We start from the raw sequence: 16,698 nt of genomic DNA on the forward strand, positions 1-16,698 counted from the left end.
CCCCCCCCCCCCCCCCCCCCCCCCCCCCCCCCCCCCCCCCCCCCAATGAGATAAAATGTACAAGTTTGGCCGCTTTTCTTCATTGCGGTGTGTCGTCAACAGCACTAAACGTTGCCGGCTCGGTATTCATCGCTCAAGAATGTGAAGAAAACAAGGTGTGGATGATGGCTCTGATGGAAGCCCATATGAAGGGGAAAAGCTCAGGGAAATAGCTGTAGAGCAGCGCGCAGATCATGACTAGGAGAAGAGGGATCTGGTAGAAAGAAGAATAGTTAGTTACTGACTTTGGATTCACGACAGAGAAATAATCGTCTCGACTTACCCAAATGAAGAAGAGGTTTCGATCATTGCTAATCTTCTTCAGCTTCTGTTCCCGGGCTCGCAAGAAGTTCTCTTGCTGTTCCTTGGTGATGGCATGCTTGCGTCCAATCTCGAGGATTGCAGGAGGCTGGAAGGTTGTGCTGCTCTCGACAGCCGGAGCCTTGCCTCTCATCACCAACTCCTCCTCGTCGTCTTCAAACTCCTCCTGTTGCAACATGGCCGCAGAAGCTGATGACTCCGCCTCGTCCTCGTATTGGAACATGGCCGCAGCAGTCGATGATTCTGGCTCCTCATAGCGGATGGAGCGTTTTAAATCCGCCTCTGCATCAGCGGCGGCCCGGGCCACGGATAGAACAGCCTTGGAATCCATATCCTTCGCGTCCGCATCCTTTGCTGGGTAGATTTCGTTGTAAGCGGGGGGTGCTGTTGTAGTGTTCATGTACGACGAGAGATCCCACCAGCGCCCGTCCGTCTTTGTGCCATCGTCGCTTGCGCTATCTGGGCGGCCACCGGGCATGGCGGGTATGGTGGGCATGGCGGGCATGGCAGCCATCAGATCTTGTACCTTTCGCAAAATGGGTGGGTTTGGAATATACGCGTTGTAGATGGGCAGATTCAGATTCATGTTCATGGGAGGGATGAATCTGCGGTTAAAGAAGGATATAGCTGCGCGCATGATTTGGCTTTCGTTGTCGTCAATGTATGTAAACACCGGAGGCTGCATGCCCAGCGGTGTCGCGGCCCTTTGCGGCCCAAAGGTTACAGGAACTGGACCAGCAACCGTAGAAGGAGGCAGCAGGCATACAAGCGAGGCCTCGCTCCAAAACGTAGTTGTAGTGGCCTTGTTGTCGCCAAACCAAATCTCCAGTCCCTGGTAAAAGCCAGCACCAAGCACGGTAACTTCCATGCCGCCGTTGAGCGAGCCCTCGGCAGGAATGATTTTGTGGACTGTGGACTGCGCTCTTGGCGGGGTAGCGGCAACACCCAGGGAGTAGAGATCAGCGTCAGAGGCTTGGGCAACCGGGTTATGCGGTATCAGGTTGTTAACTGCGCTCCGCATACTGCTCGGGCTAGGAGGGCGAGTAGAGCTGGATGATACTGGCGTGGGATAGAGCCCGGTCATGACCGAGTTGTTTGTGACGAAGCTATCCATGGACAAGTTGTCCATGCTCTGGGAACGTCGCTCGGCAAACCAGGGGTCGTTGGTCGTGGGGTTTAGTACGGGGGACCCATTGGTAGCTGATAGCTGGGGGGTAGTCGCACCAAGCACGGCTTCTGGCTGTTGGAAAGAAAGAGAAGTAGGAGCGAAAGGTGAGGGGACCCTGGACGTAACCTGCGTGGGACCGCCTTGGGAGGCCGTGTTTGGTGAAGTATCCAAGGGCGTCATGGTCAAGGCCTGGGGAACTCTGGTAGGGGTTGGGGTGCTCGGTTTCCTCTTCTTGGCTGGGCCTTGGGGCTCAAGCTCAGGAGCATCGTCCGCGGCCGAGGTGACTACCGTCTTGTGGTCGTCCGTTATCATGATCGAGCCGGACATGGCCTGCGCGACGACCTTGCCTTCCCAGTCCTTGAATGTGAAGATGACGTTGAAGCCCGTCTTCTCCTTCTGGTGACGGCAGTAGCATGCGAGTCGCATAGGAACCACAACTTGCACGGCGGTGGGACACTGTCGGAACAACTCGGCTTGCGACGGTCCTACCGAGTCCTTCTCCTTTTCGTTGCTGGGGGGCCGCCAATCTTTCATCTCCTTAGTGTTGAATATAATGATGCGGCGCGTTTCATCCATATGCCAGGATTTCTCCTCGTCAGACTTGCTATTGTTCTTCTTTCTTCCAGCTCGCTTGCGCTCCCTTTCAATACATTTCTTACAGATACGAATTTGGCAGCCATTTTGTGTTTCGTGCTCAGCCTCTTGAAGAGAAGGGAGATAGTCGTGAGGAACCGTGGCAGCTCTCTCCAGCGCCTTCCTTCTCAACTCAGGCTGGTCCATGGGTGTCGTACAAACCAAGCTGACATAAAGCTCTAACGTATCGGGGGACGGCTGCGGAAGGGGCTTGGCCCTGAGTTTAGGTTTGGAGATTGTGTGGGGAGGCAGATGTAACTTGGTGATGCCAAAGGGTAGATGAGACAGCGTCATGGTTACCGCCATCTGCGTCTCTACGCGTGATTTGAGCGTAGACTCCTGAATGTGCAGCCCAAACTCACCCGTGTAGGTAAACACGGGGCTGTCGGAAACTGGCATTTGTTGCATGTACTCTTGTTGCAAGGCTTGGTGCACTTGCTCTGGGGCAGGCGGCTGTCCGGCCTGCGCAAAGTCAGGCATGAAAAATGACCAATCTTGGCCTGCTTCGGAGGAAGGTCTGGAAGACATGACGCTGTTTGGTGATAGCTCTGGGCCGGCCGCTCTCTTTTGTCCTCTCGGAATGGCCATTGCTGGCTGCTGAGGTGAATGTTAGTCAATATCTTGCCAGAATGGCGTTTCTCCATGTTTCCCTCGTAGGTTTCCGCCACACACACACACACACACACACACACGAAAAGAAAGGGAAAATTAACACAAAAAATATCAACATACCGAACTCTCTTGCTGCTGGCCTGATTTCTCTGACCTCGGCGATTCCACATTCATCGGGCTATTGGTCGGAGTGGCGAAGGCTGCAGCCGAGGCGTCTGGGGCAGCACCGAAAACGAACGGCCGGTCCGTCACGGCTTCGTTAGGTCCGCCAAATTCGAACAGCTCCGATGCGCCAATATTCTCGGGGGCTCCGAGGAAGGTCGACGACTGCCCGGCGTGACCAAATGGAGAAATCTCAGTCTTACCAAAGGCGGCCATCAAATCAAGACGAGCATTCGCCTTCAATTCGAAGTTGGACGTATCTACAGCTTTGCCGGGCGCCCGGGGCGACGCGGAGCCGGAATCGTACTCTTCGTCAAAAAGAGAGCCGTTGGGGGAGTCGAGAAAGGGTCCGGTCGCGACAAGCCCCTGCGCGTCCCAAAAGTTTTTCATATGGTCGGTGTCGATGGCGCTCATGTGCTGTTGAAGATCGTCAGGGCTGAAGAAGGTGGTTGTGGCGGCAATCATGTCATCGGTCAAGTCTTGAATCTCGTCTCTGGGAATTGATTGTGCCCGTGCTATGAGTGGATCGCCAGCGCCGGATCGAAACGGACTCGGGGCCATGATTGGCAGGGGCGATCTGGTGTGCGCGTCTGCGTCACGGCGGCCGATGATGGAAGCGGCCGTCGACCAGGAGCCTGCTTTTGTCGCCTGTCTCGTCGTTTGTTTTTCTCTTCCCTTGTGTCAGCGGTGCGATTCGCAGATAAGCCGGTCGAGATAACGGTGTTGGGCTCGGAAGTGTGGGGGCGTGTCTTAGGAGTCGAAGACGTTGTGTGTGAGATGGAGGAGAAAAAAAGGGTCCTGTTTTTGGGGGGGATGCGAGCCGGTGGTAACAATCGTCGAGGCCGGCGAAAAGCGATTGTCCCAGATGCTAAAAGCCCTATAGGTGCATGTTTTCATGGCGCGGCGGCAGCGGCACGGAAAACAAGGCCTTGGAGCGAGAAGCAGGGGTGGTGGATGGGAGGTTGAGAGAGAGAAAACGGGAGAAGGGGAGAGAGGGTTTTTTTCTGGCGACCGGGCGGAAGTTGACGAACATCGGCGAAGCCAGCCGATAAACAGGCGGAGAGCAAGCACGCGCACACACTCACTCACTCACCTCAGATTTAGTGCAGGTCAGAAGACTCACTCGTCCGCGCGGTTGGGGCGCCTGGTCGGCTGCGACGTGAGAGGGAAAGGAGTGTATCGTGCCGTATGTCAATGCTGTTGGCGTCGTTTTTTGTGATTTTTGATGGTGCGCTGTAATGAGATGAGAATGCAGATGGTCGCAGTGTTGATGTGAGGAGACAAGACGGGATGCACGCCGCCGATGAGAATCCGAACGCTGTACTCGTACAGCACCTTAGCTCAGCAGTAAACAATCCACTGGGGCCCCGGTTATAGGCACGGTGTGGGCAGCGGGCAGTGCAAGCAGTGAGTGGGCAGCAGCTGCAGCATTGAGGCCGTTGCAGTCTCGAAAGAGAAACCGGTCGGGTGAAATCCAGGTACTTGACCCTGCCAGCGGTGATGCTCAACGGAAGCTTGGAGCTTGGAAGCTTATTCGTTGCACCGAGGCCACCTGGTATTGATACTTTGTACCGCGATGCGTCTGGCGGTCGGCCGCTGCGTTTCAGAAAACCTTAGCAGGAGATACCTGAGTCGCCACCAAAGCTGCTAGGCGCTGGAGGTAGCGGTCGAGGCCATCGGCGCCCTGAGGGCTGCGACAATACGCACACCCGCATGTGTGCGCCGCGCACCACCGGCAAGGCTCGCTCTCACTGGCCCGTCACAAGGCGCCAGTGTACATGATACCGTAGTACACCGTATGCAGGCTGTCTTGATAGGCACTGTGACCCATCCCCGAGAGACATACCCTTGCCCGTGCATATGCAGCCATTTTAAAGTCGTTCAACAGCATGTCGCTGACGCATACAGTGCCGTGGATTCGCCGCGCAACTCGTCCGTCGCTTCTGCCAAGGGTATCTGGCTGTGGCTTGGATTCCATTGGCCGACTTGGCAGCATCTCGTCGAACCCCCAAAAAGCTGCTACTGTACTCGGACAGTGCAAGACCCCATACTTGCTGACTCGGCAATCGTGGACTCTCTCGATTCAGCTCCGACTGTTGGTTGGGCAAGGCCGAAGCTGTGACTGTCAGTCAATCAACCTGTCTGTTGCGTTGCGTCCAACCCGCCATCATGAAGCCACGTGTTCTAGACGCTGTCCGGATCTATCTTTACCTACCGGGTTCAGATATCGTGACCACGAATACCGAGGCCAGAGCCATGACGACGATGCAATACGAGTAATCGTACACGGCCAATCCAATTACCCCCGGTCTCCAAGTACCTGCGCAAATGCAACCGGGCCCCCTTGTGAGCACGCGCCACGAGACCAATCCAATGCACTCTGTCATCATCGTTCTCCTCCCAACCTCCAGCCACACCAAACCAACCAAGTATACAGTATCTCGAGGCTTGAACCCGCGACAAACTGATGGACAGCAAGCCCCGACAACGCCACCGCAGCTAAAACCAGGCACATCGCTGCCAATCCTGCCTTTAGCCCTTGTTTTGACTTTTGACCGCCTGCTCGTTGGCCGTATCGCCAAATCCCCCCCTCAAGCGAACCCTCCCAGACACCATGAAAAGTGCTGCCCCATAAAATGCCACCTTTTTGGTCCGGAGCACTTCCTTCGTTCCTCCAGCGTGTCACCATTTCCAGATGTCAAATGGAAACGACGCGTGTTTCTTGTTTTTTTGCTGAGGCCGCCGTTTGTTGGGGATTTGGGAATTGACTTTGAACGAGCTGTAACGGCTGCTACCGAACCCCTTGCCTGCATGCAGTTAGGCTGGAGGATCATGACACACCTCGGAACGGCCTCACGGACGAAACACGGCTTCCGGTCAGCTTGTAAAGCTGGCCCTATTGGGTGTCATGTATTATGCTTGCTTGAATTTGTTTGACTATCTAAACTGATCAGATGAAAGAGGTCTTTGCTGCTGCCTATATACATCTATATATAAAGAAGCACGGTGAGGTGAAACCATCGGAGAAATAAGCCAGCCACCTGCACTTAAAATGAGTACGTTATAGAGAGTAAACGGACAACACGCATCAAGTCGTAAAGCCAGAGGCGTAAGCCATCATTCATGAGGCAGGGAAATAATCGAGGATAGACCCGGAAATAAGCATAATATAGGAACGCCGAGGAGAGTTGACTTTGGGGAGAAATATGCATATTTTTGGCTTCTACATGCTCAGCTCACCCAGCGCCATGTAGAAGCCAACACAACCCAGGAAGGCAGACCTGAAAGGCTTGATGGACGCCAGTTCGTCATGGGAGGGGATTGCTCCTCCTCGAGCCGTCAGTCCTCACTCGCCGAATCGGCTCGAGATCTTGCCAAACGATTCTCTGGGTATTTGCCTCAGACGGAGGCGTGGGCCGCGGCCATGCAGGGTCCAGAGTGCCGTCATTATTCGTACGAATAACGCTTCCGAGAACGGCAGCATTGTTCACCGGCACCCCCTCGGAATCCTTTGCAACAGAGAACCATCTGGACATGGTAGTAATGGCCGTGCCGTAGTACACATTGCCGCCGTTGCTGTTTTCGGTGAGGACACGAGAAATGGTTCGCGGGGCCAAGTATCCGATTTTGCCCAGCGGAATGCTCAAGCCATGGACAATCTAATAAACATTGGTGGTTAATGATTCCATGTTGACCCTTTGATTTCAGAAAATAAGGAACAACCTACAACGCTACAAACGACCAGGAACCAAACCACAATTCTCACCGTGGCGCCCAGTTCCCTGACGTCGCTTCTCGGGTTCCCCTCTTCATCACTCATGAATTTTTCAATGAATTCCAGGGTAATGAACAAATAAAACACCGCAGAGACTCCAATTGGGCCGAAGAAGCCGACAAAGAGTGCCTGGTGCGTGCCGGTAATTTGGTGAACCCATCTATGCAAACCAAAGATCCATGGGAGGCGCCTCACGAGCATCACCGCAATGCCGAGAGGTACGAGTCTGTAAATGGGAATGACAGTGTTGTGGCGAAACTCGGTCCAAGGAATATACGCTCCATACCACAGGAAGATGGTGACGTTGAGAAGCATGTCGATTGTAGGCTGCAGAGAGTCGTCCAGCGTCTCGAGACGAAACCAGTCGTCCCAAGTAAACGCATTTCCAGCAATAAAGCAGGCCAAAACGTCGTCTGTGCCAATGAGCCCGCACGTGCCGAGAACAAACAAGGCCAACGATATAGCAGACACGAGGAAGCTTTCGCGGTCGACGTAGTTGCGCTTCACAGCCCAGCGGAGGAGCTCCTTGGCCAGCAATCCCACTACCGCACCATAGACGATGCTCAAGAGGATCGTGTACGCCCAAGTGTACGTGAACCAAAGCCCCATGGCGTCTCCAGCTCCACCAGAGGTAGCCCCGGAGCCGACATACTTGATCAGATACAGGGCGAAGAAGAGGAACGGGTAGCCCAGCCCATCGTTGGCACCGGATTCGGCAACGATGAGGTTCTGCAGCTCCTTGGGGATGTTGTGATCTGCAAATTTCCCTTTAACAATAACAGCAGACAGCACAGGATCCGTGGGCGTGACGCAGGCACCCACAGCCAGAGCGTGCAAGAAACTTGGCATCCCAGCAAAGCCCCAGACAAGCAGGCTCGTGGCGAGCCACATGAAGACCATGCCAGGGCCGAGCAGCAACCCCAGAGACTTGCGCTCCCTCCACAGATACTTGCTTGGCAGCTGCACTCCTGCAAGGACTAGCTGCACACCCAGGACAAGCCGCGAGAAGTTGAGCGTGATGTCGCTCAGGCGCGTCTCCGCGCATTCGACGTCGATGCCGCCAGTCGTGGCACATTCAGTATAGGCATCCGGCCGAATGAATTTCGCCCCATGAGGCCCAAAAGCAACTCCAATTAGGAGAGAAATAACTGCATCACGCAATCAGCAACCCAATACAGACCAAATGGCGTGGGCGTTGGCGTGGGGAGGGGGAGGAGAGACATCAAATCAACGGCATGCCAGACAAATGAGACACCCTCTCCACCGGAATCTAAAAAGACAAGAAAAAGAAAACAAAGACAGCGAAAAGAAATAAACATGGGGCGAGGAGAGCAAGCACTCACGAGCTTCCGACAAGTAGTAATTCTCCTTCAAGAGATACGACACCAGCCCAAACAGCGAGATGAACCCCCCCAGGAACGCAACCACAATGTTGAAGTTGGACAGCGCCAGCGGAACGGCCCAGATGTTGGCCATTGTGACGCCTCAGCTAAATGTTAGCAACGCGAAGAGTGAGCAGCAATGGTGAAGGCAGCAACCGCCATTCTTTTTTTCGCCAAGGCGCGTCCCCCCTCAACCTCTCTTTATCAGAACTTTCCCCCCAGGATTGTCGCCCCCAAGGAGAAAGTCGGAAGAAGAGAATGCCGGCTCAAGTGAGACAAGAGAACAAAGTTCGGTATGGTAGAGTAGATGAAGAAGCCAAAGGCCCAATCAACGTCAAGAATCAATCTCGCCAATCTCTGCAAGTAGCAGCACACACAGCGGCAGAGAGTCAATACAAAGGAATCAATGGTTCAGAGTATCGGTCGGGAAAATCTCGAGATGACTCTTGGCGACAATGTCGGTAAGTGGCGTTTTTGCCCAGTCAGCCCAGAAATAGATTCTCCACCACCAAGACACCTTGGTTTCCCGGTCCAAAGATTTTTCGTCACAATCCCTGTAGAGCAGCCACAAATCCTACTCTAACGCTTGAATATCTAGCAGTTATGTAAAAAAAAAAAAAAAAAAAAAAAAAAATGTACATGTTATCTCGAGAGTCATCCTGACTTGGGCAGAGTCGCATCCAGGGCTTATCTAATTTGATTCCCCTCACCTTCCTACTGTTCTCTTTGAAATCTGGGTATTTATTACAAGCACAGGCTGGGAGAAACTGCAGCGGCGAGAGCAGACATAAAACAGCGAAGCTCCAGGTATCAATTCACGACCCTCATCAGTTAATATGTGAATTACCCTACAAGTTCACAAATCCCTCCAGTTGCCGTTACAATCATTAATTCTCATGCCCAACTCCGTGGTATGAATGCTTTTCCCAAAACACCTTCGTATCTTCTCCGCAGTCTGTATGTTGTAATCGCACTGCCGGAAACAATGAGGAGGGAAAGTGAGGAAAGGGCCCCCAAAAATCATTACCCTCATATCTATCCGTCGTATGTAAGGGGCCATATACCGCCGATCTCAGGGAAGATTGGCGCCTCTAACAGCCAACCGGTCTGCTGCAATATTGCCAACATTTGTGGCATGGCCCTTTACCCATTGGAAGTAGGTTCGGCCACCCGCCTTGCTTCGCTCATCCATCTTGTCGAGGACGGCCCGTATGATGTCTTGATTCTTTACTTTTTCGCCGTTGGCTGTCAGCCAGTTCTTGCGCTTCCACCCGGCCGCCCATTCATTTACACATTTGATCGAATACTGGCTGTCGCTGTGGATACGGACATGCTGTTCCAACGGCGCAATCTCCAAGGCGCGCTGCATGGCCATGAGTTCCGCTCGCTGGTTCGTTTGTGGCTCGCCAGGTAATCTTTCCGCCAGGTTGCGAGGATCCTTGTCTCCGAAGTAGACGCCCAAACCGGCGCGGGAGCCGGCGGTGCCATTGGCCAGGCTGCTTCCGTCTGTCCAAATGTCGAGAACGTCTTCCGCGGGCTTCTTCGCGGCCACTTGCTGAATGGGAGTGAACTTCTTGATGGTGACGGGCTCTTCTTCAGCCTCCACCTTCTGCACAGGCTCTGGCACCTTCTCTCCCAAAGCCTCTATGGCCTCCCGATTACCGTATTGTCGGATGTATGCGACGGCCTCGGCGCGGGTTCCAAAGCGCTTGTACTTGGGGCCCTTGATGCCGGTGATGGATTTTGAAGCTTCGGACCAGTCCGTAAAGATGCCCGTGGGGTTGCCGACTGCGACGGCATAGAATTTCGCGGGCTCATCAGCCACAGCAACTTTTTTCCCGGCGGCAAACGCTTCGGCATCGTCTCTAGAAAGGAAGGATTTGACTATAGATTGACAGCAGAGAAAATGATTAGAACCACTGAATCGCCCAAGGGGAAGGCTTCGCCAGCTCGCCGGAGAAATGACGACTCACAAATGGCGCCCTTGAAGCCAGCCGTCTGCGCTTGGCATTCCGAGTATGTCAGGTACACGCCGGGGACAAAGCCCGCCTGCACGGCATAGTATTTTTGCATATTGTCCGTCTTCCTCTTCTTCGAAAGGTTCGGCGCCGCAGCGCTGGTCGAAGCTGGTCGTTTGTTGTTGCTGCCCATGGTCTTGTCGAGCGTCGTGTACGTTATAAAGCCAAACCTGAAAACAGACGAGCCGGGGGCCAGGTCATAATATTCTCGCGCCAGGCTCGGCGCTGCGGTGCGAGCTCGGAAAAGGCTTGATCGCAGCCTGGTCACGGCCAGCCGCACCACACAGCGGCGTCGGGAGAGGATCGTGTCGGGGCCAAACTCGGAGCGTGCCGCGCTTATGCCGTTGGCGATGCTGTTCGCACAAGGCTGAGGGCGAAGGCGCATCAACTTCACATCAATGGCATGGCGATGAGCCAACGAGGAAGAGGCCGGCCGGGCTTTTGCAGCTGAGCGGGCGCTCGGACAGTCGGTGCTTTACGAGACTTTGCGGGAGCTGGCCGAGGAGAGACGAAAAAGATGCCAGGCGAAGAAGCGAAGGCGAAAGGGCGAAAGGGGGGGGGGGGGGGGGGGGGTTCTGCCCTTGGAGAGCAAGGCAGAGCAGCCGCGTGATTCGCGCAAACTTTAGGAGGGGCAGCTGCCCGCTTTCCCGCCTGTGGAGACGCCGGGGTCTGTTGCATTTGCCGCGATGCGACCTCAGCAGAGTGAGGCGCCGGATCCCTGTGATGTCGGTGGTTAGGGCAGCTTTGGGGCATTTCTGCCGCCCAGCCCTCCAAGCGTATAGTAGGTACTGTACAAGTAGCTCTGCTTCGTATCAACGTTGGTGATGAGGAGCGTCAGAGATGTGATATGTGAGGCCGTTGCTGTTGTAAGGCGTGTATTGTATGATGGAACCTTAGTACCTGCCTGTACTTACCCTGTAATGAATGCCTGGAAGCGATAAATGTAAAAACCCCAGTGCAAATCAGTCAAAGTCAAAGCGAGTCTCAGCAAGCCATCGCATCTCTCCATTTTCCACATCATCATAGAAATAGATACCCTTTTTGTTTTATTGCTCCTTTAATGAGCTAAGCTATTGCTAATACACATCTTTGCCAATGCCAGTTCAGCCATCCGTTCGCCGTTCCATGCCGTACTAAAAAATCTCACAATCTTTCCACAAAGTAATCTGATACCTCGTAATTCGTACCGAGTCCCTTCAGCGAACAGAGGATTATCTAACCCCTCTCCCTTTCCTTGCAACACTCTTCTCGGTCGTCGCCAACAGCGTCGTAGCAATGTGCATTCTCCACGATAAATTACTCGTATAAACAGACGCAACAGGATGCAGCAACAGCGCGTTATACTTTTGCCAAAACCATACCACGTAGATCGGGCGTTCCCCGGCCCGGAGGACCCCATCGCCCTGCACTGCTCCAGCCGGTGAGGGCAGTGTCGAGTCTCGTATCGTCCTCGGAGGTGGTAATCCTAAACGTGAGTGGTTGGGTCAACAGAGGGGAGGTCAGGTACGCCGTCACTCTCCCACTCCCAGGCCAGCAAGCTCCAGTTGAGCTCTCGTCTCCAGAAAAGACCCAATCCTCGTCCACCTCCATCAGGACGATCATCTGAGCTCAGGCCGCCTGATCGAGGCATATGGTTGCAGAATACCGCCTTTCCCATGCGCGAGTGGAGCACACCCATGGAGCACGCTACGCATGGTTCGTGAGTAACGTAGAGCTCTAGTCCGTGGCATAGGTAGCCGTCTCTGTTTGGGTGTTCTTGCTTGTAACACTCTCTTTCCAGCTCAATCAAGGGCACGTCCTGGAAGGCGTCAAAGTCCAAATTGGCGGACCCCATCGGTTGTTCGGTAGCCAATCGCTCGTACCGGACGAGTTTCTGGGCCACCATGCTAATAGCGCGCAGGACGCAGTGTGACATGGGATTGTTGCCACCCATGATTAAGGCACCCCCTTGATGGTACCTGGCATCTCCAGCAAGTCCAACGAGCTCTGTGCCGTATTCGCTCCTCTGGACAATTACGGCACCCATGGCCTCTCCAATACCTGCTTCCTTGGCCTGGAGAGCGACGCGATGGGCTAATGCCATCCAGATTGCCGTGTCATGCTTGATGTCGTCGGTGCCACGGGCCACCATGCCTGGGTGTGGTCCCAGAGGGTTGTTCTTGCGATAGACAGTTGGCCAGAACTGTGAGGACCACATGGCGGCCTGGACCTGGGAGGTCGGTGCCAGCAGTGGAACTGGAATGAGGCTTACGAAGGGTTCCTTCTCGATTCCTTCCACGCCAGATAGCAGCTCAATGAGCTCCTCTTGGGAAAAGTCCTTGGCCTCTCCTACGATGATGTATATCCAGGTAGATTTTGCAGTGTGAATCTGCCGTCCAACTGGCGTGTCATTCATCAACTGCGTCTTGAGATGAGCAGGGAGATCTGACGGCTTTGCGCATCGACGAAGGTGCGGTAAGGTATTAGCGTTACCGTCAGGACACATGTCGCGCAGGAGTCTAAAGGCTGGTTAGTATACGGTAGATGGCGAGCACAGAGATGAAAACTTGCGTGATAACGTCATTGGCGGACTTGGTTGGAGCTCTTGTAATGTACGCCTGCACAATGGTGTGATCTTGGCGAACCTCCTGGGTCGTTTTCAGAGGGATGAGCACGCCCCGAGGCAGGTTCTGAGCTCGAAGATCATCAATCAATGGATTCGGCGAGGCGCCTCTGAATTGACGGGGTTCTTTGATCTCAAGGTCGAGCCCTGCCTCGCCATTTCCTTCATAATAGTCCATTTCGACAGCCATCATGATCTGTCGTGCTTGGGTTCGTCCTCGTCAAGGAAGAGGAGATGGCTCTCAGCTTGGATAGATCCAAGGCAAAGGGTTGAATTCAGCTGACGAGGACTTCTCTGCAAGAAAGAGAGAGAGAGAGAGAGAGTTCGAATTACCGGTGGACACAAACTATCCTATCTTCGCAATTCCAGATGCCTTGGTGGTGATGAAGGGGATATAAAATAGGAAACCCTTTGATGGCAAACGATGCGTCAAAAGAAGATAAGAGTGGCCTGAATGCGTTACTGGGGGGATGGTTTGGACCAGCCCACGTGAAAAAAGCAACTGGCAGCCAGCTGTGCTATCGGTTGCGATTTCTGATAGGATGGAAGACTTGGAGGCCTGGAGACTTGGAGCAGAAACGAGGGGAAGGTGCTAGTAATTTCAGAAGAACATAAAATGGCTAGGTGCTGCTCTGGTGAGGTCGAGCCTCGTTTGCCTAGGCGACGGCGACGGTTGTTGTTTGGTTGGCCAGGAAGAGGCGATCTGCTAAACGTGACTTGAAGAGGCACAGAAGCTCTAACAGCCGGGGTAAGGTTGCCCTGAAAGTACCTTTTAACCCAGGCTCTAAAGAGCTACTGTCCAAAGACACTAAGAGAGAGCGAAAAGGCGAGTGAGTTCTCCTGCCACTTGGGGCTGTTGTTGAAGGAAGCTCGCTTGGGAATTTTGTCAGAAATATAGCGAACAAACAAATTTCTTTTGGTGAGATGACGATGGCAAATTGCAAGGTGATGACCGGATGATAACAGGACAACTTGACAAGAAAAAATTAGAATACAATAGCTTACCAGAGTAGCTTTTGGAAATTGTGCGTTTGATATGGCCAAGGCTGAACCGGATTGAAGATGTTCGAATTCTGAGCATTTCAGGTGAGAAGCCGGTGAGAATTGCAGGAAGCTGAAGAAAAGTGGAGACCAGACGGGAAAGCGCAGGCGCTGGTTGGCCATGAGATCGGCAGGCACAGCGCCCCACCTAAAATCTTCACTTGCATCTCAGATACAGAGTCACGGCGAGTTTCACATGGAAAGACAGCGTTGTTTGCTTGTTTTTGTTTTTTTGTGGACAATGGCATCAAAGAGAAAAATATGTCTTTAGAGATGACCTGTTCATACCTAGTGTGCTGAATCAGAATTCAATAATGACCATAAAATGTGGCGAGTGTCAAGAGAGCTTGGTGACCTTGGAACTTGTAGCCCAAATTCTAGAAGTGCTTGAGGCGCTATGGCTGCGGGTGGTTCCCTCTAAAACACCCTCCAGTGATATTTCTCATGCTGCTTAGGAACCATGTTCCAAATCTTGGTACCTACCTCCTATCCAAGACACCATCATCAACCAAATGTTGTTCCTCCATCCAACGTTGCTGCGAGTCCCAAAATCCGGCTTCCGATTTACTTGGCGCATCAACTACAAATTAAGCATCAGTTGCTAGCACAGAAGTACGACTACTCCGCACCAACTAGCCTGGGGAACAGGCTCCATGCAACTCCAACCGCTGTTCCCCATGGTTTCCAACACTTTGTTCCTCCAAGCTGGCACCAACGTTTAATATCGGGCGACGCCACCGACGCTGCATGCTGCGCTTTCGGAACCGTTCTCCCCTGTCAGCCTTGCACCGATCGTCTTGCTCGAACTGTGATTTCAACGCAGGAACGGCAAATGGTTCGTTGAATTCGGGGCTACTGTAGCTGGCGTCACGCCCCCCCACGCCCAAAGCCTGGCCTAGGAGGAGCAAGACGAGCTACTCCGTCGAGGACCCCCATTTTGTATCTTGCAAATACGCACTTGTCAGAGGAATCCCTTATCCGCCCTCCGTTTGGGTAACACGCATGCTCTAGATCGTCGTTTCTCGTTCTTTGCGAGTCCTAGTATTACGCGGGGTATGATGGGGGGAAACGAGTGTCTTGGTGGTGCTACTAACACCATTACTATTACGAGTTACAGATACTACCTTACCTGTACGTACAAGTACGACTCATACAGGTCTTTTTACTGGGTACTAATGAAAAACAGGCGATTTTTGCATTGTTGCGGAGTTCTCTGCGTGAGAATGAGAGAGGCGAGCAGGAAGAAGAGACATGGACCAAGCTGAGTGCAGCATTTAGTTTTGTGGTCCCTCAAGCTCAAGCCCACCGAGATCGTTGGCTTGACGATCAGGGTCTTGCGCTCATTTTACGTTGCGCATCTGGCGCTTGGTGTGGATTTCCCAAGCCATTTCAGTCATCAAGCCCACCTAGCTGCAAATGCTCCGGAGACGCTCTGTTCTTGTGTCCTCGGAGCCCGAAGCCATCACTTGCACTAATGTTACAGCTCATTATTCCATTTTGTCGGTCATGCTAGCTTTGCCGACTCTGGCCCTTTGGGGAAGCTTGCGAAGCCTGCGAAGCCTCGTACCAACAAGGATCATCCATTGCTCAGCATGCAAACCGGGCCGGAAACACCGAGCACCTCTACAGCAGCTTGGCATCCAAAATCCACCGGAAGGGTGCGATACACGGCGAGTAGCATACGAGGCATATGAGAGGACGCAAGCACAGGCTTGTTTTAAAGGCACAGAGTTCCGCTTCCATTATCGTGTCTGGGCGACGTGGACTAAGTGGTGAGATTGGTCGACAGAGATGAGCTGCGGTAGCGTGTTCTGCCACCGACACCGAAATAAGCTTGGGCGTGAGGCTCGTCTTTGACAGACGATAGACCATGAGATTTTTTGGCTCGCTCACTGAAACTGGCCCAACCCTGGGGGGCCTTGGAGGGCCCGGGAGAAACTCCCCGTGGGCCGCGCCAGCTTCAACGAAGGTGGGCATAATCGCCGGATCCTGCTGGATTCATCAACGCAGCATACGAGTATACAGGACGAGCATGAGCATGAGCACGAGCACAAACCATCCCCCATATCCGGTCGTTTGTTGCTCGCGCGCGCGCGCGCTCGTCAGCTGGGCATATGATGATGCGCCGTTGAATAGCATGGCGTAGCGATCGATCTGAGCAAGTGGTACAGCACAGCATGGGGGCTGGAATGGCTATCATTTCTCGCCTGGCACGACAGCGCAGCAACGATGCTGTCATCTCTACGGAGTGCCTGCCATCAAGATGCCCACGTTGTCTCATGACTGGCAAACGCAGATCCTTCAAGCACCGCACTGCCATTGGGCGTGGACCAAAAAGGGGGCGACCACCACCAGCCTTGGTTATCTGTCTGCCTCAGCATCTGCCAAGAAATGGTAAGATATGCGATATGCCCTCCGTTTGGGCCGTCAAGCTTGGAGCAGCGACAATGTCTTGGGATATTACCATGGCGTGAAACCATCTGACAAACAGCTGGTGCTGAATGGGGCAAAAGGGGCGCGTAAATTAAGCATACGCAGCCATGTCTCTCTGACTTGTCTCTGAGCCCCCTTCATCTGCGCACGCTGCTTCTGTTCGGGTACTACCTAACTGTGCCACCAGGTCTCACCTTAATCTCAACCTCTTGGCTTGTTAAGGCCATCACTTGTCTCAGCCGTGGCCTTGGCCTGTACTGTACTGTACGGTACTGTACGAGTACGGTTCAGGCTCAGGGCCGTACTCGTATGGGCCTGAGATTACGTTGGATCCATGCGCATCGATGTGAGAGGCGAGGGTGCGCTACTGATTCAATAGATGGATGAAGCCCCTGTAAACACCATTCGCCTCACTACGAAGCACTAAGACGTCAAGACATGTTGGTAAGGACACCAAGTTATTGGGTGCGTGGACGGCCGCGTACCGGTACTTTTATGGAGCAGTGCTCCGT

At 53.5% G+C, this 16,698-nt stretch overlaps 4 protein-coding genes across 4 annotated transcripts; all 4 read right to left on the reverse strand.

Annotated features, from left to right (window-relative positions):
- Positions 1-133: 133 nt before the first annotated feature.
- Triagg1_4704 (uncharacterized protein) lies at positions 134-3,496 on the reverse strand (the record flags this gene model as incomplete). Its single annotated transcript, XM_062899137.1, has 3 exons — positions 134-253; positions 323-2,758; positions 2,894-3,496. The coding sequence occupies 3 exons, from the start codon at positions 3,494-3,496 to the stop codon at positions 134-136; spliced, it is 3,159 nt and encodes a 1,052-aa protein (XP_062756284.1).
- Positions 3,497-6,243: 2,747 nt separating this feature from the next.
- Positions 6,244-8,186, reverse strand: Triagg1_4705 (uncharacterized protein; the record flags this gene model as incomplete). Its single annotated transcript, XM_062899138.1, has 3 exons — positions 6,244-6,594; positions 6,663-7,858; positions 8,054-8,186. 3 exons carry the CDS (start codon positions 8,184-8,186, stop codon positions 6,244-6,246), a joined length of 1,680 nt encoding a protein of 559 aa, XP_062756285.1.
- Positions 8,187-9,164: 978 nt separating this feature from the next.
- Triagg1_4706 (uncharacterized protein) lies at positions 9,165-10,495 on the reverse strand (the record flags this gene model as incomplete). Its single annotated transcript, XM_062899139.1, has 2 exons — positions 9,165-9,976; positions 10,066-10,495. The coding sequence occupies 2 exons, from the start codon at positions 10,493-10,495 to the stop codon at positions 9,165-9,167; spliced, it is 1,242 nt and encodes a 413-aa protein (XP_062756286.1).
- Positions 10,496-11,575: 1,080 nt separating this feature from the next.
- On the reverse strand, positions 11,576-12,905 carry Triagg1_4707 (uncharacterized protein; the record flags this gene model as incomplete). Its single annotated transcript, XM_062899140.1, has 2 exons — positions 11,576-12,608; positions 12,706-12,905. The coding sequence occupies 2 exons, from the start codon at positions 12,903-12,905 to the stop codon at positions 11,576-11,578; spliced, it is 1,233 nt and encodes a 410-aa protein (XP_062756287.1).
- Between the last annotated feature and the right edge of the window lie 3,793 nt (positions 12,906-16,698).

This window comes from Trichoderma aggressivum, assembly GCF_033847375.1.
Source record: "Trichoderma aggressivum f. europaeum strain CBS 100526 chromosome Unknown scaffold_015, whole genome shotgun sequence".
Classification (NCBI taxonomy): domain Eukaryota; kingdom Fungi; phylum Ascomycota; class Sordariomycetes; order Hypocreales; family Hypocreaceae; genus Trichoderma; species Trichoderma aggressivum.